We start from the raw sequence: 21,875 nt of genomic DNA, 5'->3' as shown, positions 1-21,875 counted from the left end.
AACTCCCAGAGGGGCTGGGGGGCTGCCTGTCTGTTGTGAGGGAAACTCCCAGAGGGGCTGGGGGGCTGTCTGTCTGTGTGAGGACTCCCAGAGGGGCTGGGGGGCTGCCTGTCTGTGTGAGGAACTCCCAGAAGGGGCTGGGGGGCTGTCTACTGTGTGAGGAACTCCCAGAGGGGCTGGGGGCTGCCTTGTCTGTGTGAGGAAATCCCAGAGGGGCTGGGGGCTGCCTGTCTGTGTGAGGCTCCCAGAGGGGCCGGGGGGCTGTCTGTCTGTGTGAGGAAAAGCTCCCAGAGGGGCTGGGGGGCTGCCTGTCTGTGTGAGGAACTCCCAGAGGGGCTGGGGGGCTGCTGTCTGTGTGAGGAACTCCAGAGGGCTGGGGGGGGCTGCCTGTCTGTGTGAAGGAACTCCAGAGGGGGCTTGGGGGGGGGCTGCTGTCTGTGTGAGGAACTGGGAGGCTGCCTGTCTGTGTGGAACTCCCAAGAGGGGACTGGGGGGTTTGCCTGTCTGTGTGAGGAACTCCCAGAGGGCTGGGGGGTGCCATGTTGTGTGAAGGAACTCCAGAGGGGCTGGGGGCTGCCTGTCTGGTGGGGAGGAACTCCCAGAGGGGCTGGGGGGGCTGCCTGTCTGTGTGAGGACTCCAGAGGGGCTGGGGGGCTGCCTGTCTGTGTGAGGAACTCCAGACTGCCTGTCTGGTGTGAGGAACTCCCAGAGGGCTGGGGGGCTGCTGTCTGTGTGAGGAACTCCCAGAGGGGCTGGGGGGGGGCTGCCTGTCTGTGTGAGGAACTCCCAGAGGGGCTGGGGGCTGCCTGTCTGTGTGAGGAACTCCCAGAGGGCTGGGGGGCTGCCTCTGTGTGAGGAACTCCCAGAGGGGCTGGGGGGGCTGCCTGTCCCTGTGTGAGGAACTCCCAGAGGGCTGGGGGGGCTAACTGTCTGTGTGAGGGACTCCCAGAGGGGCTGGGGGGGCTGCCTGTCTGTGTGAGGAACTCCCAGAGGGGCTGGGGGCTGCCTGTCTGTGTGAGGAACTCCCAGAGGGCTGGGGGGGCCTGCTGTCCTGTGTGAGGAACTCCCAGAGGGGCTGGGGGGGCTGCCTGTCTGTGTGGAGGAACTCCCAGAGGGGCTGGGGGGGCTGCCTGTCTGTGTGAGGAACTCCCAGAGGGCTGGGGGGCTGCCTGTCTGTGTGAGGAACTCCCAGAGGGGCTGGGGGGCTGCCCTGTCCTGTGTGAGGAACTCCCAGAGGGGCCGGGGGGGCTGCCTGCTGTGTGAGGAACTCCCAGAGGGCTGGGGGGCTGCCTGTCTGTGTGAGGAACTCCAGAGGGCTGGGGGGGGCTGCCTGTCTTGTGAGGAACTCCCAGAGGGGTGGGGGGGGCTGCCTGTCTGTGTGAGGAACTCCCAGAGGGGCTTGGGGGGGCTGCCTGTCTGTGTGAGGAACTCCCAGAGGGGCTGGGGGGGGCTGCCTGTCTGTGTGAGGAACTCCCAGAGGGGCTGGGGGGCTGCCTGTCTGTGTGAGGAACTCCCAGAGGGGCTGGGGGGGCTGCCTGTCTGTGTGAGGAAACTCCCAGAGGGGCTGGGGGGGCTGCCTGTCTGTGGTGAGGAACTCCAGAGGGCTGGGGGGCTGCCTGTCCTGTGTAGGAACTCCCAGAGGGGCTGGGGGGCTGCTGTCTGTGTGAGGAACTCCCAGAGGGGCTGGGGGGCTGCCTGTCTGTGTGAGGAACTCCCCAGAGGGGCTGGGGGGCTGCCTGTCTGTGTGAGGAACTCCCAGAGGGGCTGGGGGGCTGGCCTGTTCTGTGTGAGGAAACTCCCAGAGGGGCTGGGGGGCTGCCTGTCTGTTGTGGAGGAAACTCCCAGAGGGGCTGGGGGGCCTGCCTGTCTGTGTGAGGAACTCCAGAGGCTGGGGGGGCTGCCTGTCTGTGTGAGGAACTCCCAGAGGGGCTGGGGGGCTGCCTGTCTGTGTGAGGAACTCCCAGAGGGGCTGGGGGGCTGCCTGTCTGTGTGAGGAACTCCCAGAGGGGCCCGGGGGGGCTGCCTGTCTGTGTGAGGAACTCCCAGAGGGGCTGGGGGGCTGCCTGTCTGTGTGGAGGAACTCCCAGAGGGCTGGGGGGGCTGCCTGTCTGTGTGAGGAACTCCCCAGAGGGGCTTGGGGGGCCTTGCCTGTCTGTGTGAGGAACTCCCAGAGGGGCTTGGGGGGCTGCCTGTCTGTGTGAGGAACTCCCAGAGGGGCTGGGGGGCTGCCTGTCTGTGTGAGGAACTCCCAGAGGGCTGGGGCTGCCTGTCTGTGTGAGGAACCCCAGAGGCTGGGGCTGCCTGTCTGTGAGGAACTCCCAGAGGGGCTGGGGGGCTGCTGTCTGTGTGAGGAACTCCCAGAGGGGCTGGGGGGCTGCCTGTCTGTGTGAGGAACTCCCAGAGGGGCGGGGGGCTGTCCTGTCTGTGTGAGGAACTCCCAGAGGGGCCGGGGGGCTGCCTGTCTGTGCGAGGAACTCCCAGAGGGGCTGGGGGGGCTGCCTGTCTGTGTGAGGAACTCCCAGAGGGGCTGGGGGGCTTGCCTGTCTGTGTGAGGAACTCCCAGAAGGGGCTGGGGGGCTGCCTGTCTGTGTGAGGAACTCCCAGAGGGGCTGGGGGGGCTGCCTGTCTGTGTGAGGAACTCCCAGAGGGGCGGGGGGCTGCCTGTCTGTGTGAGGAACTCCCAGAGGGACTGGGGGGCTGCCTGTCTGTGTGAGAACTCCCAGAGGGCTGGGGGTGGCTGTCTGTGTGAGGAACTCCCAGAGGGGCTGGGGGCTGCCTGTCTGTGGTGAGGAACTCCAGAGGGGCTGGGGGGGCTGCCTGTGTGTGTGAGGAACTCCCAGAGGGGCTGGGGGGCTGCCTGTCTGTGTGAGGAACTCCCAGAGGGGCTGGGGGGGGGGCCTGTCTGTGTGAGGAACTCCCAGAGGGGCCGGGGGGGCTGCCTGTCTGTGTGAGGAACTCCCAGAGGGACAGTTTACAAGCAGTTACAGACATATTTGAACCCAAAGGTATTAAAATAAAAGCACTTCCTTCTATTTTACATGGTTTAGTGCATTGTACAAATGTATGGTATGTATCCCCTTTAAGTAAAGAATGTACCAGTGTTATGCCTGAGGTAAAGGGAGTGGGGGGGGGGGGGGGGCAGTGTAAATGTGTCCCTAGCAGGTGTAAACTGCTCTGAGTCTGATAGAACAGAACGTTACCTGTGTGACTGGTAATGACTGTGCAGCTTTGTTGCAAGTGAGAGTCTGCATGTAGGACTGCTGAGCAGAGTGAGCTCAAGTTCTTCAGTGAACAAGGGGTTAAAACCATGTGTTGAGAGTAACTCTTTGTTGCCCAGCTGCAGCTCCTCTCCTGGAGGTCTTAAAGGGGCTGAGTGTACTAATGAGCAATCTCTGTCAAATGATGAAGCTAAACTGACTGAGCTAATTAAAGGGAAAGCTGCACCCACTGTTACGTTACTGGGCATGTTACTGCTAACTGTCCTGTGTATGGGGCAATGCAAGGGTCACTAGGAGCCTATAGGGAGTAATGGGGCAGTAAGGCACTTGGGAGTGAGTTCAGTGAGAAGTCAGGGGAACCTCCTGCACTTATTCAAAGTCACGTTGTGTGTGTGTGAACAGAACTGTGGGAAATGTGGAAGTGGAAAATGGTAACATGGCAGTGAATGGTGGTAAGCCAGACAGTGGGGCTCATTTACCAACGCAATAGTCGCAGAGGCAAAACTTTTGCTCTGTGCATTAGCATATTTAACAGTATAGCGCAAACACGGTCGCTTAGAGTTTCATGCGCAGGTTTTGATGCAAATTGCTGCGCCATACAAACATGCGCATATGATGTCACAAAACTTGTCATAAATGATGTGCATAGATGGTGCAAGCTGATGCTCTAATTTTGGGCTCCAGTCCTTAAGAAGGATATTAATGAGCTGGAGAGAGTGCAGAGACTGCAACTAAACTGGTAAAGGGGATGGAAGGGTTAAACTATGAGGTGAGACTGTCAGGGTTGGGGTTGTTTTCTCTGGAAAAGAGGCGCTTGCGAGGGGACATGATTACTCTGTACAAGTACATTAGAGGGGATTATAGGCAGATGGGGGGGTTCTTTTTTCCCATAAAAACAATCAGCGCACCAGAGGCCCCCCCTTTAGATTAGAGGAAAGGAGCTTCCATTTGAAGCAGCGTAGGGGGTTCCTCACGGTGAGGGCAGTGAGGGGGTTGGGGAATGCCCTGCCGGGGGATGTTGGGTAGGGGGTTCCTCACGGTGAGGGCAGTGAGGGGGTTGGGGAATGCCCTGCCGGGGATGTTGGGTAGGGGGTTCCTCACGGTGAGGGCAGTGAGGGGGTTGGGGAATGCCCTGCCGGGGGATGTTGGGTAGGGGGTTCCTCACGGTGAGGGCAGTGAGGGGGTTGGGGAATGCCCTGCCGGGGGGTGTTGGGTAGGGGGTTCCTCACGGTGAGGGCAGTGAGGGGGTTGGGGAATGCCCTGCCGGGGGATGTTGGGTAGGGGGTTCCTCACGGTGAGGGCAGTGAGGGGGTTGGGGAATGCCCTGCCGGGGGATGTTGGGTAGGGGGTTCCTCACGGTGAGGGCAGTGAGGGGGTTGGGAATGCCCTGCCGGGGGATGTTGGGAGGGGGTCCTCACGGTGAGGGCAGTGAGGGGGTTGGGGAATGCCCTGCCGGGGGATGTTGGGTAGGGGGTTCCTCACGGTGGAGGGCAGTGAGGGGGTTGGGGATATGCCCTGCCGGGGGATGTTGGGGTAGGGGGGTTCCTCACGGTGAAGGGGCAGTGAGGGGGTTGGGGAATGCCCTGCCCGGGGGATGTTGGGTAGGGGGTTTCCTCACGTTTGTGAGGGCCAGTGAGGTTGGGGAATGCCCTGCCCGGGGGGGTGGTTTGGGTAGGGGGTTCCTCAACGGGAGGCAGTGAGGGGGTTGGGGAAATGCCCTGCCGGGGGGTGGTTGGGTAGGGGGTTCCTCACGGTGAGGTGCAGTGAGGGGGTTGGGGAATGCCCTGCCGGGGGGTGTTTGGGTAGGGGGGTTCCTCACGGTAGGGCGTGAGGGGGTTGGGGAATCCCCGGGTTGGAGGGGTCCCTCCGGGGGGGAGGGTGGGATCCTGCCGGGGAGTGGTAGAGGGGTTTCCTCACGGTGAGGGCAGTTGAGGGGGTTGGGGAATGGCCTCCGGGGGATGTTGGGTACGGGGTTCCTCCAGCGGTGAGGGCAGTGGAGGGGGTTGGGGATGCCCTGCCTGGGGGATGTTGGGTAGGGGGTTCCCTCACGGTGAGGGCAGTGAGGGGGTTGGGGAATGCCCCTGCCGGGGGATGGGGTTCCTCCGGTGAGGGCAGGGGGTGGATCCCTCCGGGACGTGGGAGGGGGTCCACGGTGCAGGGGGTTGGGGAATGCCCTGCCGGGGATGTTGGGTAGGGGGTTTCCCTCACGGTGAGGGCAGTGAGGGGGTTGGTGAATGGCCCTGCCGGGGGATGTTTGGGTAGGGGGTTCCTCACGGTGAGGGGGTTGGGGAATGCCCTGCCAGGGGGATGTTGGGTAGGGGGTTCCTCATGGTGAGGGCGTGAGGGGTTGGGAATGCCTGCCGGGGGATGTTGGGTAGGGGGTTCCTCACGGTGAGGCAGGAGGGGGTTGGGGAATGCCCTGCCGGGGAAATGTTGGGTAGGGGGTTCCTCACGGTGAGGGCGTGAGGGGGTTGGGGAATGCCCCTGCCGGGGGATGTTGGGGTAGAGGGGTTCCTCCACGGTGAGGGCCAGTGGGGGGTTGGGGAATGCCCTGCCGGGGGATGTTGGGTAGGGGTTCCTCACGGTGAGGGCAGTGAGGGGTTGGGGAATGCCCTGCCGGGGGATGTTGGGTAGGGGGTTTCCTCACGGTGAGGGGGTTGGGGAATGCCCTGCCGGGGGATGTTTGGTAGGGGGTTCCTCACGGTGAGGCAGTGAGGGGGTTGGGGAATGCCCTGCCGGGGGATGTTGGGTAGGGGGTTCCTCACGGTGAGGGGGTTGGGGAATGCCTGCCGGGGATGTTGGGTAGGGGGTTCTCACGGTGAGGGCAGTGAGGGGGTTGGGGAATGCCCTGCCGGGGGATGTTGGGTAGGGGGTTTCCTCACGGTGAGGGCAGTGAGGGGGTTGGGGAATGCCCTGCCGGGGATGTTGGGTAGGGGGTTCCTCACGGTGAGGGCAGTGAGGGGGTTGGGGAATGCCCTGCCGGGGATGTTGGGTAGGGGGTTCCTCACGGTGAGGGCAGTGAGGGGTTGGGAATGCCCTGCCGGGGATGTTGGGTAGGGGTTCCTCACGGTGAGGGCAGTGAGGGGGTTGGGGAAAAGCCCTGCCGGGGGGATGTTGGGTAGGGGGTTCCTCACGGTGAGGGCAGTGAGGGGGTTGGGGAAAGCCCCTGCCGGGGGATGTTGGGTAGGGGGTTCCTCACGGTGAGGGCAGTGAGGGGGTTGGGGAAAAGCCCTGCCGGGGGATGTTGGGGTAGGGGTTCCTCAGGGTGAGGGCAGTGAGGGGGTTGGGAATGCCTGCCGGGGGATGTTGGGTAGGGGGTTCCTCACGGTGAGGGCAAGTGAGGGGGTTGGGGAATGCCCTGCCGGGGGATGTTGGGTAGGGGGTTCCTCACGGTGAGGCAGTGAGGGGGTTGGGGAAATGCCCTGCCGGGGGATGTTGGGGGGGTAGGGGGTTCCTCACGGTGAGGGCAGTGAGGGGGTTGGGGAATGCCCTGCCGCGGGATGTTGGGTAGGGGGTTCCTCACGGTGAGGGCAGTGAGGGGGTTGGGGATGCCCTGCCGGGGGATGTTGGGTAGGGGGTTCCTCACGGTGAGGGCAGTGAGGGGTTGGGGAATGCCCTGCCGGGGGGATTTGGGTAGGGGTTCCTCACGGGTGAGGGCAGTGAGAGGTTGGGGAAGCCCTGCCGGGGGATGTTGGGTAGGGGGTTCCTCACGTGAGGGCAGTGAGGGGGTTGGGGAATGCCCTGCCGGGGATGTTGGGTAGGGGTTCCTCACGGGTGAGGGGCAGTGAGGGGGTGGGGAATGCCCTGCCGGGGGATTGTTGGGTAGGGGGTTCCTCACGGTGAGGGCAGTGAGGGGGTTGGGAATGCCCTGCCGGGGGATGTTGGGTAGGGGGTTCCTCATGGTAGAGGGCAGTGAGGGGGTTGGGGAATGCCCTGCCGGGGGATGCTGGGTAGGGTTGGTTCCTCATGGTGAGGCAGTGAGGGCGGTTGGGGAATGCCCTGCCGGGGGATGTTGGGTAGGGGGTTCCTCACGGTGAGGGCAGTGAGGTTGGGGAAATGCCCTGCCCGGGGGATGTTGGGTAGGGGGTTCCTCACGGTGAGGGCAGTGAGGGGGTTGGGGAATGCCCTGCCGGGGGATGTTGGGTAGGGGGTTCCTCATGGTGAGGGCAGTGAGGGGGTTGGGGAATGCCCTGCCGGGGGATGTTGGATAGGGGGTTCCTCACGGTGAGGGCAGTGAGGGGGTTGGGGAATGCCCTGCCGGGGGATGTTGGGGTAGGGGGTTCCTCACGGTGAGGGCAGTGAGGGGGTTGGGGAATGCCCTGCCGGGGGATGTTGGGTAGGGGGTTCCTCACGGTGAGGGCAGTGAGGGGGTTGGGGAATGCCCTGCCGGGGGATGTTGGATAGGGGGTTCCTCACGGTGAGGGCAGTGAGGGGGTTGGGGAATGCCCTGCCGGGGGATGTTGGGTAGGGGGTTCCTCACGGTGAGGGCAGTGAGGGGGTTGGGGAATGCCCTGCCGGGGGATGTTGGGTAGGGGGGTTCCTCACGGTGAGGGCAGTGAGGGGGTTGGGGAATGCCCTGCCGGGGATGTTGGGTAGGGGGTTCCTCACGGTGAGGGCAGTGAGGGGGTTGGGGAAAGCCCTGCCGGGGGATGTTGGGTAGGGGGTTCCTCACGGTGAGGGCAGTGAGGGGTTTGGGGAAAGCCCTGCTTGACTGTGACAAGGATGGTGAGGCTCGAGTGTCTGACAGTGTGGGTACAAGTCTGGCCACTGTTTCTTCCACATTTGAGGTGCGGCAGGAGAAGAAAGTGTGTGTGGCTACTCCCATAGATAAACATGTGTTTGATCCCAATGATAGAACTCTAGGGGGAAAATTTGAGATAGAGAGTTTCTGTTGGGGTTGCAAAGTGTTTCTCCCATGGGTCAAAACAAAGGGGGGGGATATGTGAGAGATACAAGCTGTAAGAACACTGTTTGGTTTATTTTCCTCCATTGTAAAAAGTGGGATACATGTAGCACCAGGGAAAATGCCGGGTTTAGCAGCAGCTAATGCTGTATTCATGGAAGCGGATTAGGAAAAGCCAGATAGGTGAGTCTAAGAGTAAATGGAGGGTTATTAGGGTAGGTCCTCCATTTCATACTCCAGTTTAGTATGTTGATTTGGGAGCTGTAAGTAGCTGCCTGATTAGGCTGCAGGTGGGCGGCACATAAAAGGGCTGTGAGATTACACAAGATGAGTGAGAAGTGATAGGTAACTAAGGTTGGGGACTCAGAGGGGTTCACTCTCAGAGCGGGGCACAGGGCTTGAAGGCTGTCTGCCTGTGTGAGGAACTCCCAGAGGGGCTGGGGGGCTGCCTGTCTGTGGAGGGAACTCCAGAGGGGGGCTTGGGGGGGCGTGTCTGCTGTCTGTGTGAGGAACTCCCAGAGGGGCTGGGGGGCTGCCTGTCTGTGTGAGGAACTCCCAGAGGGGCTGGGGGGCTGCCTGTCTGTGTGAGGAAATCCCAGAGGGGCTGGGGGGCTGCCTGTCTGTGTGAGGAACTCCCAGAGGGGCTGGGGGGCTGCCTGTCTGTGTGAGAACTCCCAGAGGGGCTGGGGGGCTGCCTGTCTGTGTGAGGGAACTCCCAGAGGGGCTGGGGGGCTGCCTGTCTGTGTGAGGAACTCCCAGAGGGGGCTGGGGGGCTGCCTGTCTGTGTGAGGAACTCCCAGAGGGGCTGGGGGGCTGCCTGTCTGTGTGAGGAACTCCCAGAGGGGCTGGGGGGCTGCCTGTCTGTGTGAGGAACTCCCAGAGGGGCTGGGGGGCTGCCTGTCTGTGTGAGGAACTCCCAGAGGGGCTGGGGGGCTGCCTGTCTGTGTGAGGAACTCCCAGAGGGGCTGGGGGGGCTGCCTGTCTGTGTGAGGAACTCCCAGAGGGGCTGGGGGGGCTGCCTGTCTGCGGGGGCTGCCTGTCTGTGTGAGGAACTCCCAGAGGGAACTCCCAGAGGGGCTGGGGGCTGCCTGTCTGTGTGAGGAACTCCCAGAGGGGCTGGGGGGCTGCCTGTCTGTGTGAGGAACTCCCAGAGGGGCTGGGGGGCTGCCTGTCTGTGTGAGGAACTCCCAGAGGGGCCGGGGGGGCTGCCTGTCTGTGTGAGGAACTCCCAGAGGGGCTGGGGGCTGCCTGTCTGTGTGAGGAACTCCCAGAGCTGGGGGGCTGTCTGTCTGTGTGAGGAACTCCCAGAGGGGCTGGGGGCTGCCTGTCTGTGTGAGGAACTCCAGAGGGCTGGGGGGGCTGTCTGTGTGAGGAACTCCCAGAGGGCTGGGGGGCTGCCTGTCTGTGTGAGGAACTCCCAGAGGGGGGCTGGGGGCTGCCTGTCTGTGTGAGGAACTCCAGAGGGCTGGGGGCTGCCTGTCTGTGTGAGGAACTCCCAGAGGGGCTGGGGGGCTGCCTGTCTGTGTGAGAACTCCCAGAGGGCTGGGGGCTGCCTGTCTGTGTGAGGAACTCCCAGAGGGGCTGGGGGGCTGCCTGTCTGTGTGAGGAACTCCCAGAGGGGCTGGGGGGCTGCCTGTCTGTGTGAGGAACTCCCAGAGGGGCTGGGGGGCTGCCTGTCTGTGTGAGGAACTCCCAGAGGGGCTGGGGGGCTGCCTGCCTGTGTGAGGAACTCCCAGAGGGGCTGGGGGGCTGCCTGTCTGTGTGAGGAACTCCCAGAGGGGCTGGGGGCTGCCTGTCTGTGTGAGGAACTCCCAGAGGGGCTGGGGGGGCTGCCTGTCTGTGTGAGGAACTCCCAGAGGGGCTGGGGGGCTACCTGTCTGTGTGAGGAACTCCCAGAGGGGCTGGGGGGGCTGCCTGTCTGTGTGAGGAACTCCCAGAGGGGCCGGGGGCTTCCTGTCTGTGTGAGGAACTCCCAGAGGGGCTGGGGGGCTGCCTGTCTGTGTGAGGAACTCCCAGAGGGGCTGGGGGCTGCCTGTCTGTGTGAGGAACTCCCAGAGGGGCTGGGGGGCTGCCTGTCTGTGTGAGGAACTCCCAGAGGGGCTGGGGGCTGCCTGTCTGTGTGAGGAACTCCCAGAGGGGCTGGGGGCTGCCTGTCTGTGTGAGGAACTCCCAGAGGGGCTGGGGGGCTGCCTGTCTGTGTGAGGAACTCCCAGAGGGGCTGTCTGTCTGTATGAGGAAACTCCCAGAGGGGCTGGGGGGGTCTGTCTGTGTGAGGAACTCCCAAGGGGCTGGGGGCTGCCTGTCTGTGTGAGGAACTCCCAGAGGGGCTGGGGGGCTGCCTGTCTGTGTGAGGAACTCCCAGAGGGGCTGGGGGGCTGCCTGTCTGTGTGAGGAACTCCCAGAGGGGCTGGGGGGGGCTTGCCTGTCTGTGTGAGGAACTCCCAGAGGGGGCTGGGGGCTGCCTGTCTGTGTGAGGAACTCCCAGAGGGGCTGGGGCTGCCTGTCTGTGTGAGGAACTCCCAGAGGGGCTGGGGCACTTCCTGTCTGTGTGAGGAACTGCCAGAGGGGCTGGGGGGCTGCCTGTCTGTGTGAGGAACTCCCAGAGGGGCTGGGGGGCTGCCTGTCTGTGTGAGGAACTCCCAGAGGGCTGGGGGGCTGTCTGTGTGAGGAACTCCCAGAGGGGCCGGGGGCACTTCCTGTCTGTGTGAGGAACTCCCAGAGGGGCTGGGGGGCTGTCTGTGTGAGGAACTCCCAGAGGGGCTGGGGTGCTTCCTGTCTGTGTGAGGAACTCCCAGAGGGCCGGGGGCTGCCTGTCTGTGTGAGGAACTCCCAGAGGGGCTGGGGGGCTGCCTGTCTGTGTGAGGAACTCCCAGAGGGGCTGGGGGGGGGCTGCCTGTCTGTGTGAGGAACTCCCAGAGGGGCTGGGGGGCTGCCTGTCTGTGTGAAGGAACTCCCAGAGGGGCTGGGGGGCTGCCTGTCTGTGTGAGGAACTCCCAGAGGGGCTGGGGGGCTGCCTGTCTGTGTGAGGAACTCCAGAGGGGCCGGGGGGCTGCCTGTCTGTGTGAGGAAACTCCCAGAGGGGCTGGGGGGGCTGTCTGTGTGAGGAACTCCCAGAGGGGGCCGGGGGCACTTCCTGTCTGTGTGAGGAAACTCCCAGAGGGGCTGGGGTGCTTCCTGTCTGTGTGAGGAACTCCCAGAGGGGCTGGGGGGCTGCCTGTCTGTGTGAGGAACTCCCAGAGGGGCTGGGGGGCTGCCTGTCTGTGTGAGGAACTCCCAGAGGGGCTGGGGGGGCTGCCTGTCTGTGTGAGGAACTCCCAGAGGGGCTGGGGGCTGTCTGTCTGTGTGAGGAACTCCCAGAGGGCTGGGGGGCTGCCTGTCTGTGTGAGGAACTCCCAGAGGGGCTGGGGGGCTGTCTGTCTGTGTGAGGAACTCCCAGAGGGGCTGGGGGCTGTCTGTCTGTGTGAGGAACTCCCAGAGGGGCTGGGGGGCTGCCTGTCTGTGTGAGGAACTCCCAGAGGGCTGGGGGGGCTGCCTGTCTGTGTTGAGGAACTCCCAGAGGGGCTGGGGGGCTGCCTGTCTTTGTGAGGAACTCCCAGAGGGGCTGGGGGGCTGTCTGTCTGTGTGATGAACTCCCAGAGGGGCTGGGGGGCTGCCTGTCTGTGTGAGGAACTCCAGAGGGGCTGGGGGGCTGCCTGTCTGTGTGAGGAACTCCCAGAGGGGCTGGGGGGCTGCCTGTCTGTGTGAGGAACTCCCAGAGGGGCTGGGGGGCTGCCTGTCTGTGTGAAGAACTCCCAGAGGGGCTGGGGGGGGCTGCCTGTCTGTGTGAGGAACTCCCAGAGGGGCTGGGGGGCTGCCTGTCTGTGTGAGGAACTCCCAGAGGGGCTGGGGGGCTGCCTGTCTGTGTGAGGAACTCCCAGAGGGCTGGGGGGGCTGCCTGTCTGGTGAGGAACTCCCAGAGGGGCTGGGGGGGCTGCCTGTCTGTGTGAGGAACTCCCAGAGGGGCTGGGGGGCTGCCTGTCTGTGTGAGGAACTCCCAGAGGGGCTGGGGGGGGGCTGCCTGTCTGTGTGAGGAACTCCCAGAGGGGCTGGGGGGCTGCCTGTCTGTGTGAGGAACTCCCAGAGGGGCTGGGGGCTGCCCTGTCTGTGTGAGGAACTCCCAGAGGGGCTGGGGGCTGCCTGTCTGTGTGAGGAACTCCCAGAGGGCTGGGGGGCTGCCTGGTCTGTGTGAGGAACTCCCAGAGGGGCTGGGGGGCTGCCTGTCTGTGTGAGGAACTCCCAGAGGGGCTGGGGGGGTGCCTGTCTGTGTGAGGAACTCCCAGAGGGGCTGGGGGGGGCTGCCTGTCTGTGTGAGGAACTCCCAGAGGGGCTGGGGGGGGCTGCCTGTCTGTGTGAGGAACTCCCAGAGGGGCTGGGGGGCTGCCTGTCTGTGTGTGTGGGGAACTCCCAGAGGGGCTGGGGGGGGCTGCCTGTCTGTGTGAGGAACTCCCAGAGGGGCTGGGGGGGGCTGCCCTGTCTGTGTGAGGAACTCCCAGAGGGGCTGGGGGGGGTGCCTGTCTGTGTGAGGAGCAGAGGGAGCCGTGACCACGTGTTTGAGTGCCGGAACGTTGAAGCTTGGTGAGAAGCCAAAGTGTGCTAGAATCTGGTGGGCTGGTATCCCAGGAGGGGAGAGACAGCAGGGCTGAGTGAGTAGCCCAGATTGTTCATGAGTGTGAGAGTCACCGTGGATGTATGAAAACCATTGGGGATGGTGAGAAGCCCCGGGAAAAGGTTCCAGAGTTTGAGAGTTACCCTGGAAGGTGAGAGCCCTGAAGCAGGGACAAATCATAATCATGTTTGATGAACTGTTTATGAACTGACTGTTATGTTTATGTTGGGAGGAGTTTACCCCAAATAAACCTGTTTTTGAGGAAAAAACATGATGTCACATGTGGTGTCCCTGTCTCTATGCCCCAGATCCCCTGCCTACCTACCATAGCTAATTCCCCCAAAATTACATGTACAGGCAGTCAGCATGGCACTGTCTAAATGACCTTAGTAACCAGGGAGTGGTTTAAATGAATATAAATAGGAGAGGGCCTGAATAAAAAGATAAATAATACAAAGTAGCAATAACTATAAAATTGTCTCACAGAGGGATAATTTCTTTTGTGCCGGGGTCAGTGACCCCCATTTGAAAGCTGAAGAGATTTAGAAGAAGGCGGCAAATAATTAAAAACGATACAAAATGAAAAATGAAGACCAACTGAAAAGTTGCTAGGAATTGGTTGTTCTATAATATACTAAAAGTTATTAAAGGTGAACCCCTGTGACCAAAAACCCTTTGTCTGGGGGTGTAGCCTTGCGACGGCAAGACACCCTCCCCTGCATTTCCTTGGAATCCACCCTAGCTGCGGCAGGAAGATTCCCTCCAACTGTGTGTATTTCCCTATTCCCTACAGAAGGACTGTTCCTTCCCTGTATTTCCCTGATTGTGGTAGTGGCTCATACATCGCCCTTTGTGTGACAATTCTGGTGGCAACGGTGGGATAGGGATACCAGTACATCAGGGATCTACTTGGACCTTACAGCTGATGAGCTCTCTGAGCTCCGGCTACCCAATGCTGCAACGGCTCTGTCACCAGTGGGGAATTGACACAGAGGGGAAGCGGAGACATGAGCTGATGGAGCTACTCACCCCCCATGCTCAGCCTACCCAAGAAGGTGACACCCATGGGGACCCGGAGACTCCTGAGGGGGGAGAAGAGAGTTGCAACTTGCAAGATGCCGCTGGGGGAGGTAAGGTCAGCAATCTCACGTTGTTCCATATTCATCAGCAGGTTATCTAGACAGTACGGCAGCTTACCACAGACCAAGTGGTTGCCATTCCCAGCCCGAGAGATGATGATTGGGAATGGGGCTACTCTATAGGATTGTGAAACTCTACCAGCCATGGAAGTGTTCCCACCAACTTATAGTACCCCAGAGTTACCAGGCTCAGCTTCTTCACATGGCCCATGAGATTCCCTTAGCTGGACACAAGGGGGTTACCTGTACTCGACACCGATTGACCCAAAATTTTTACTGGCCTGGCATCTCACAGGAGGTGATGCGGTACCTCTGCACATTCCTAAGTTTGAGATTAAACCACGCACTATAGCTATTTTGTGGGTGCACTTGAATGTGGTAAAGGACTGGGTTAAGTGACGAGAAAAGACACACACTTGATCAAGGCGCACCATATAGGAAGTTAAAATAAACCTTTATTTATATGACTTCTAAAAAATTGGTTTAAAAACATGTACGGGGAACGGGAAAGGTTAAAAGGAAAAGCAGCCCTATGTTTGTTGGAATTAGAACAGTTTCACTTTCTATGTTGCAACATTGTAACAGTATCGCAAAAAGGGAGAATTTTGCTCTGCTGGAATTGCTACTAAGAGACAGTAAGTGTTGGGGGTCTGCAAACCAAGCATGGATAGGTCACACTGTATCAATTGTTAGCTGCTTGCATATGTTGGTAAGGTGAATATAGGTTTTGCCACAGTGATACCTTAGAAATCCTAAATCCACCCTGTGTCATTCACACCCAACTAAGAATGTGTGGAAGTTATAGTTAGCATTCCATGCCCGGGTCAGGGTCAGACTATGTTGCCACGGCCTTGCAAGGGAAAGTGGGTGTTTTAATAAATCAATTTGAACTCTATTGTAGAATTACGCCAGAAGGAGCTGAATTATCGGTTACCAATGGGTCACATTACTCGCTGCGTGGTATACAGAGCTACAGCTGACCTTTATTTCGTCACTATAATTAAGTGCTTGAAATTAAGTCATTTATTAGGACACAATTATTCTCTATTCCTAACGGCGCAAAATAGCTCTTTATAATATCTGGGAATTGTTCAAAAATCGCTGGGTACAATTCAAGTTCTCAACTTAGCCAATATCTTGACCAGAATTAAATATCATAAACGCAGGCTTACTGTGTAGTCTACCCAACCGTTTAGCACGGGGAACTCATTGTCCGCACTTCAGCTTGACAAGTGCGTCCTGACAAGTGAGTCACCCGGCACCTAATACATTTCACTCCCGACTAACCATCGTGGTTCTCTGTACTATCAGCTAGCTATGTGGCAGACGCAGGACCGACTTCCAACTAAAAGGAGCAGTTAGGTAAGTATCTCGTCGGCCCAATTGGTATACAGTACACAGATCCGTTTAGCGCTAAGAACTGATTGCCGATACTATAAACTAACGAGTGCGCCCTTAATACTATTTGTGTTGCTCGTGCACCTACACGGCCAGAGGTAGTGAACTACTTTCACCGGCGAGGATCCCCCAAATGGCCGTGGATTACTGTCTGAGTATTCAGTGCCACATATGTCGGTCGATAAGCTGCCTATTATGTGTAGTCACCTCACCCGCCTCAGTGTTTGAGTGCAGGTGCTTCAGTCGGATACAATTATCTTGCGAGGATGTCGAGCGGGATTTCTCCCCTTAGTGGTGTTCTGGCCGAATTATAACTCCCATTAATTTTAGAAATCACAAAGGAAACCCACTGTTCATGTCCCTTGGCAACCAAAAGCTGGTGCCGTCAACATTAACTGTCCCTATTCGATCTAGAATTTGCCATTATCATTAAATTAGCAAGGCATAGCAATCAACAAACAACGGGCTGCAACGCCGATGCGCGTTTCGCATATGATGCTTTATCAAGGCGAAAGTTCGCGAAAGTTCGCCTTGATAAAGCATCATATGCGAAACGCGCACCTGCACTCAAACACTGAGGCGGGTGAGGTGACTACACATAATAGGCAGCTTATCGACCGACATATGTGGCACTGAATACTCAGACAGTAATCCACGGCCATTTGGGGGATCCTCGCCGGTGAAAGTAGTTCACTACCTCTGGCCGTGTAGGTGCACGAGCAACACAAATAGTATTAAGGGCGCACTCGTTAGTTTATAGTATCGGCAATCAGTTCTTAGCGCTAAACGGATCTGTGTACTGTATACCAATTGGGCCGACGAGATACTTACCTAACTGCTCCTTTTAGTTGGAAGTCGGTCCTGCGTCTGCCACATAGCTAGCTGATAGTACAGAGAACCACGATAGTTAGTCGGGAGTGAAATGTATTAGGTGCCGGGTGACTCACTTGTCAGGACGCACTTGTCAAGCTGAAGTGCGGACAATGAGTTCCCCGTGCTAAACGGTTGGGTAGACTACACAGTAAGCCTGCGTTTATGATATTTAATTCTGGTCAAGATATTGGCTAAGTTGAGAACTTGAATTGTACCCAGCGATTTTTGAACAATTCCCAGATATTATAAAGAGCTATTTTGCGCCGTTAGGAATAGAGAATAATTGTGTCCTAATAAATGACTTAATTTCAAGCACTTAATTATAGTGACGAAATAAAGGTCAGCTGTAGCTCTGTATACCACGCAGCGAGTAATGTGACCCATTGGTAACCGATAATTCAGCTCCTTCTGGCGTAATTCTACAATAGAGTTCAAATTGATTTATTAAAACACCCACTTTCCCTTGCAAGGCCGTGGCAACATAGTCTGACCCTGACCCGGGCATGGAATGCTAACTATAACTTCCACACATTCTTAGTTGGGTGTGAATGACACAGGGTGGATTTAGGATTTCTAAGGTATCACTGTGGCAAAACCTATATTCACCATACCAACATATGCAAGCAGCTAATAATTGATACAGTGTGACCTATCCATGCTTGGTTTGCAGACCCCCAACACTTACTGTCTCTTAGTAGCAATTCCAGCAGAGCAAAATTCTCCCTTTTTGCGATACTGTTACAATGTTGCAACATAGAAAGTGAAACTGTTCTAATTCCAACAAACATAGGGCTGCTTTTCCTTTTAACCTTTCCCGTTCCCCGTACATGTTTTTAAACCAATTTTTTAGAAGTCATATAAATAAAGGTTTATTTTAACTTCCTATATGGTGTGCCTTGATCAAGTGTGTGTCTTTTCTCGTACCTCTGCACATGTGACAGCTGTCAGAGGACTGGCAGGGCCAATGATAAACCCAAGTTTCCCCTCTGCCCCTTGCCCATCATCACTGAGTCCTTCCAACGGGTGGCAGTTGATCTTCTTGGGCCCCTTAGCGAGCCAACCTTTCTGCAAAACAGTATATCCTCACTGTAATGGATTATGCCACCCAGTACCCAGAAGCTGTAGCATTGTGTAAAATTGATGCCCCCACAGTGGCTGATGCCCTTATCCAGATTTTCAGACGGGTGGGCTTTCCTAGTGAAATCTTGTCAGACCAGTGGCCCCAGTTCACATCCCACCTACTTCAATGCCTGTGGCAGCGTTGTGGGGTCTGGGCAATCCACTCATCCCCATACCACCCCCAGACAAATGGTCTTTGTGAGAGATTTAATGGGACACTAAAGTCTATGTTACGGGTGTATGTGGAATCTGGCGAGAAGGACTGGGAGCGTTATTTGCCCCATTTGCTGTTTGCCTATTGAGAATTTTCCCAAGAGTCCACAGGATTCTCTCCCTTTAAACTGTTGTATGGTCTTAGATTTGCATTGAATAATTGATTGGTCACCACTGATGCTTACCCTGCCCAGGGTAGATGAGCTCTTAGACCGGCTGGGAAATGCAAAATATTTGACTACCCTTGATCTCCGCCGTGTTTACTGGAAGATTCCCCTAGTGCCCAGGAAAAGTCAGCCTTCATCACCCCATTTGGTTTATACCATTTTACGATGTTCCCTTTGGTATGAAAAATACATCCGCAACATTCCAACGCCTTGTGAACAGGCTGCTTGAGGGAATGCAGGACTTTGCTCAGGCCTATCTGGATGACATAGCTGTCTTTAGCCAGACTGGGGAAGAGCATCTCCAGCACCTCCAGCGAGTGTTTGCTCAGATTCAGGATGATGGGCTTACCCTTAAGCCAAAAAATTGCCACTTAGCCATGAGCGAGGTACAATACTTGGGGCATGGAGTTGGGGGTGAACAGCTTCACCCTGATCCTGCTAAAGTTGAGGCAATTTGTCAATGGCCTATACCCAAAACTCAGAAACAGGTATTAGCCTTCTTAGGAACTGCAGTTTATTATCGTAAATGTATTCCTAACTATAGTACTGTTGCCAGATCTGACAAGTCATCAACGTTCTCGAACCATTGTGTGGACCCCAGAATGTGAGCCATGAACGCTCTAAAGCAAGCTCTGGCTAGTTCCCCTGTGCTGGCGGCCCCAGATTTCCCGGCGCTTCATTTTGCAGACTGATTCTTCCAATTTTGGCCTTGGAGCAGTACTTTCCCAAGTTAATACCTACGGTGAGGAGCACCCCGTTGCCTACCTGAGCAAGAAACTGTTACCCCGAGAGGCTGCGTATGTCACTATTGAAAAGGAGTGCCTGGCAATTGTATAGGTCTTATAAAAACTGCAGCCCTATCTGTATGGCAGAAAATTCACTGTTGTGGCAGATCACAACCTCCTCAGTTGGTTACAGAGGGTCTCAGGAGACAATGGGAAACTTCTAAGATGGAGCCTCCTGCTTCAACAGTATAACTGCACCATTCAACATTGGAAGGGAAAAGAGCATCACAATGCAGATGGACTTTCAGGAGGACTAACAGACCAGCGGTGGTTCCTGAGGCCCTCCCTAAGAAAGGGGAGCCCCAGGGAAACCACCTGAGCCAGGGGGGAGAAGTGTAACCAAAAACCCTTCTACTGGCCCTTTTTTTAGCCAGTGCATGATCTAGCCAAGATGGTGTCATTCCATTGTTTTCCTGCCGGAGGGTTTAAACAAAGGATCTCCCAGAATTCCCCTCCAGAGGAGTTGGGCAAGGTTAATCCCTTCCCCTAATGATGCTGCAGGGGCCCCTGCCAATTGGACCTGCTAGGGTTGGGTTGAGCGGAAGCAGGGTCAGCCTCCTAACCAATCAATCCTAGGGGGTATAGGAAAGGGGGGAGTTGCCAGCTGCTGCAGGGTAAAAAAAAATAGAGGTTGGGGGTGGAGAGAGGCTTTTGTTCATCTGGGGTGTAACCTCGCTGCGGCAGGACACCCCCCCTGTGTTTCCTTGGAATCCACCCTAGCTGCGGCAGGAAGATTCCCTCCAACTGTGTCAATTTCCCTATCCTCTATGGAAGGACTGTTTGCCCCTGGAATCAAGTAGTGTGATTCTGTGGAACTACCCAAAAAGGAACTTTGCTTATCTCCATTGGAAATGCCTGGGGAGACTACCCAGTTAATTGTGGACTGTCTGGGTGGGAAAGCTTTGTGTATTGGGGGTTGGGCTGGGAGCCAAACTATTAATATATTATATGTTTAGGTTATGGGGGACATTAATAAACACAACAGATGAGGAAATATATCTTCCCCCCTGTACCCCCAGCCTGATGGTTTGGGTTCAGTTTCCCATAAGGGCCATCTGATGGGTTCTTTAAATGGGCAGAGCTGGCACTTTGTGTCTGTAGAGAGTGAATGCAAATGCCCCACCCTGTGTGAGAGGGGGAGTTAAAACTAATCCAACTGGTTATAGAGAGAGAGGAACTTTCAGTTTCATTTCTTGTTCCTGATTCCAGCGATGGCGGCTGCTGATCTGAGAGCCGAGCTGAGCTGCTCCATCTGCCTGAGCATTTATACTGATCCGGTATCCCTGCCCTGTGGCCATAACTTCTGCCGGGGCTGCATTGGGGGGGTGCTGGGTACCCAGGAGGGGTCTGGGCGTTATTCCTGCCCTGAATGCAGAGCTGAGTATCAGGAGCGCCCTGCCCTGCCCAGGAACAGAGCTCTGGGGAACATAGCAGAGAGGTTCCGTCCGACTGAGACAGAGCCGGGGGAGACTGGGATCTTCTGCACTTACTGTCTCCTCTCTCCTGTACCTGCTGCTAAATCCTGTCTCCTGTGTGAGGCTTCTCTGTGTGATACCCACCTGAGGGGGCACTGCCAGTCAGCAGAACATGTACTCACTGAGCCCACCGCTTCCTTTATGGGGAGAAAATGTTCTGTACATCACAAGGTTCTGGAGTATCACTGCTGTGAGGACTCTGCCTGTATCTGTGTGTCCTGCTGCCTGGCCGGGGAGCACCGGGGCCACAAGGTGGAGCTGCTGAGTGAGGCCTCTGAGAAGAAGAAAGAGAAACTGAGGAAAGTTCTGGAGAAACTGAGCCCAGAGAGAGAGGAGACTGAGAGAGGAGCCCAGAGGCTGCAGGAGCGCAGGAGAGAAGTGGCAGAAGCGGCAGCCGGTGAGACAGAGAGAGTCACTGCCCTGTTTAGGGGCATCAGGGAAGAGCTGGAAGCCCTAGAGAAGCGACTCCTGAGTGACATCTCCAGGCAGAAAGAGGAGCTCTCACTCACACTCACTGAGCTGATCCAACAGCTGGAAATAAAGAAGGATGAGCTGTCCGGGAAGATCCGTCACATTGAGGAGCTGTGCAACATGGCAGATCCACTCACTGTCCTACAGGAACAATGGGAATCCCATGGAGCTGCCTTTTGTGGGGCTGAGGGGGCAGATACTGAGGGCAGAGAGAGAGAGGGTACTGAGGGGGCAGATACTGAGGGCAGAGAGAGAGAGGGTACTGAGGGGGCAGATACTGAGGGCAGAGAGAGAGAGGGTATAAAGGTCCCGGCTGTAGGGGATCTGGATGTGGGTCGGATCTCAGAGACATTACTCACAGGCTTAGCTGGGATTGTGACTGGGGTAGAGGGAAGGTGGATCTATGGGCAGGAGGCTACAGAGCTGGTACTGGATATAAACACGGCTGGGAATCATGTATCTGTATCAGGGGATGGGAAATCTGCTTCCTACTCACATACAGACCAGCGTCGCCCACAAACCCCAGAGAGATTTCAGTATCCTCAGGCTTTAAGCACCAGGAGTTTCCCCTCAGGGCGACATTACTGGGAAGTGGAGGGCAGTGAATCAGGGAGCTGGAGGGTAGGGGCGGCCTATCCCAGTATAGAGAGGGGAGGGGGTCAGTCCTACATTGGGAATAATAACAAGTCCTGGGGTTTAATCAGATGGAATAATAACTATACAGTGATACATGACAGGAAAGACACACAGTTTCCCCACGTCCCTTCCTGCAGGAGAATCAGGATCTCATTGGACTATGAGGCCGGACGCCTGTCCTTTTATGAGCTGAGTGAGCCAATCAGGCACTTACACACCTTCACTGCCTCCTTCACTGAGCCCCTTCATGCTGCATTCTGTGTATGGAGGGATGGTACCTGTGTGAGAATCATTAGTTAGGGCCCCGCCCACTGCCCAGCAGGAACCCCATTCCCAGAGCTGCTTGGGGCTTGTTGGAGGGCCCATACAGGGGCAGATAAGCTACTGAATTGGTCAAGGACCCTGATCGGCAGCTTAAATCTGCACACGTATGGCCCCCTTAAGTGTATTGAATTATTATATAATGTTACATGGATGAGATTGAGACTTGTCATTGTTGCTGTAATAACCCAAACAACTTCTAGTACCGACTGAGTGGTGACATTTTTGCTTTGCTATAATTATGTTTGTCAGACCGTGTCGGACTGGCCCCCCAGGGTACCAGGGAAACTCCCGGTGGGCCCAGGTGTCAGTGGCCCCTCTTGCTTCTAACTATTGGGCCTATTTCATGGTTATTCCCTGTTTCTGTATAGGAAAAAAGCTTAATAGTGTATAGTGTGTGAAACTAGAGAGTGGGCCTATAGTCCATGGTTTTCTGGGGGCCCCTGGCATCTCAGTCACAACGTTACACAATGAGAATATTAGAAAAAAGAAATTAAATAAGAAAAACAAAA

General features: G+C 57.1%; 1 protein-coding gene across 1 annotated transcript; it reads left to right on the top strand.

The window, feature by feature from the left end:
- The first annotated feature begins 19,119 nt into the window (after positions 1-19,119).
- LOC100136946 (E3 ubiquitin/ISG15 ligase TRIM25) lies at positions 19,120-21,384 on the top strand. The gene is made up of 2 exons (XM_031894982.1): positions 19,120-20,551; positions 20,648-21,384. Exons 1-2 carry the CDS (start codon positions 19,672-19,674, stop codon positions 21,340-21,342), a joined length of 1,575 nt encoding a protein of 524 aa, XP_031750842.1. The 5' UTR covers positions 19,120-19,671; the 3' UTR covers positions 21,343-21,384.
- Positions 21,385-21,875: the final 491 nt, after the last annotated feature.

Source organism: Xenopus tropicalis, chromosome 1 (assembly GCF_000004195.4).
Source record: "Xenopus tropicalis strain Nigerian chromosome 1, UCB_Xtro_10.0, whole genome shotgun sequence".
Classification (NCBI taxonomy): Eukaryota; Metazoa; Chordata; class Amphibia; order Anura; family Pipidae; genus Xenopus; species Xenopus tropicalis.
This window is presented reverse-complemented; position numbering and strand designations above follow the sequence as displayed.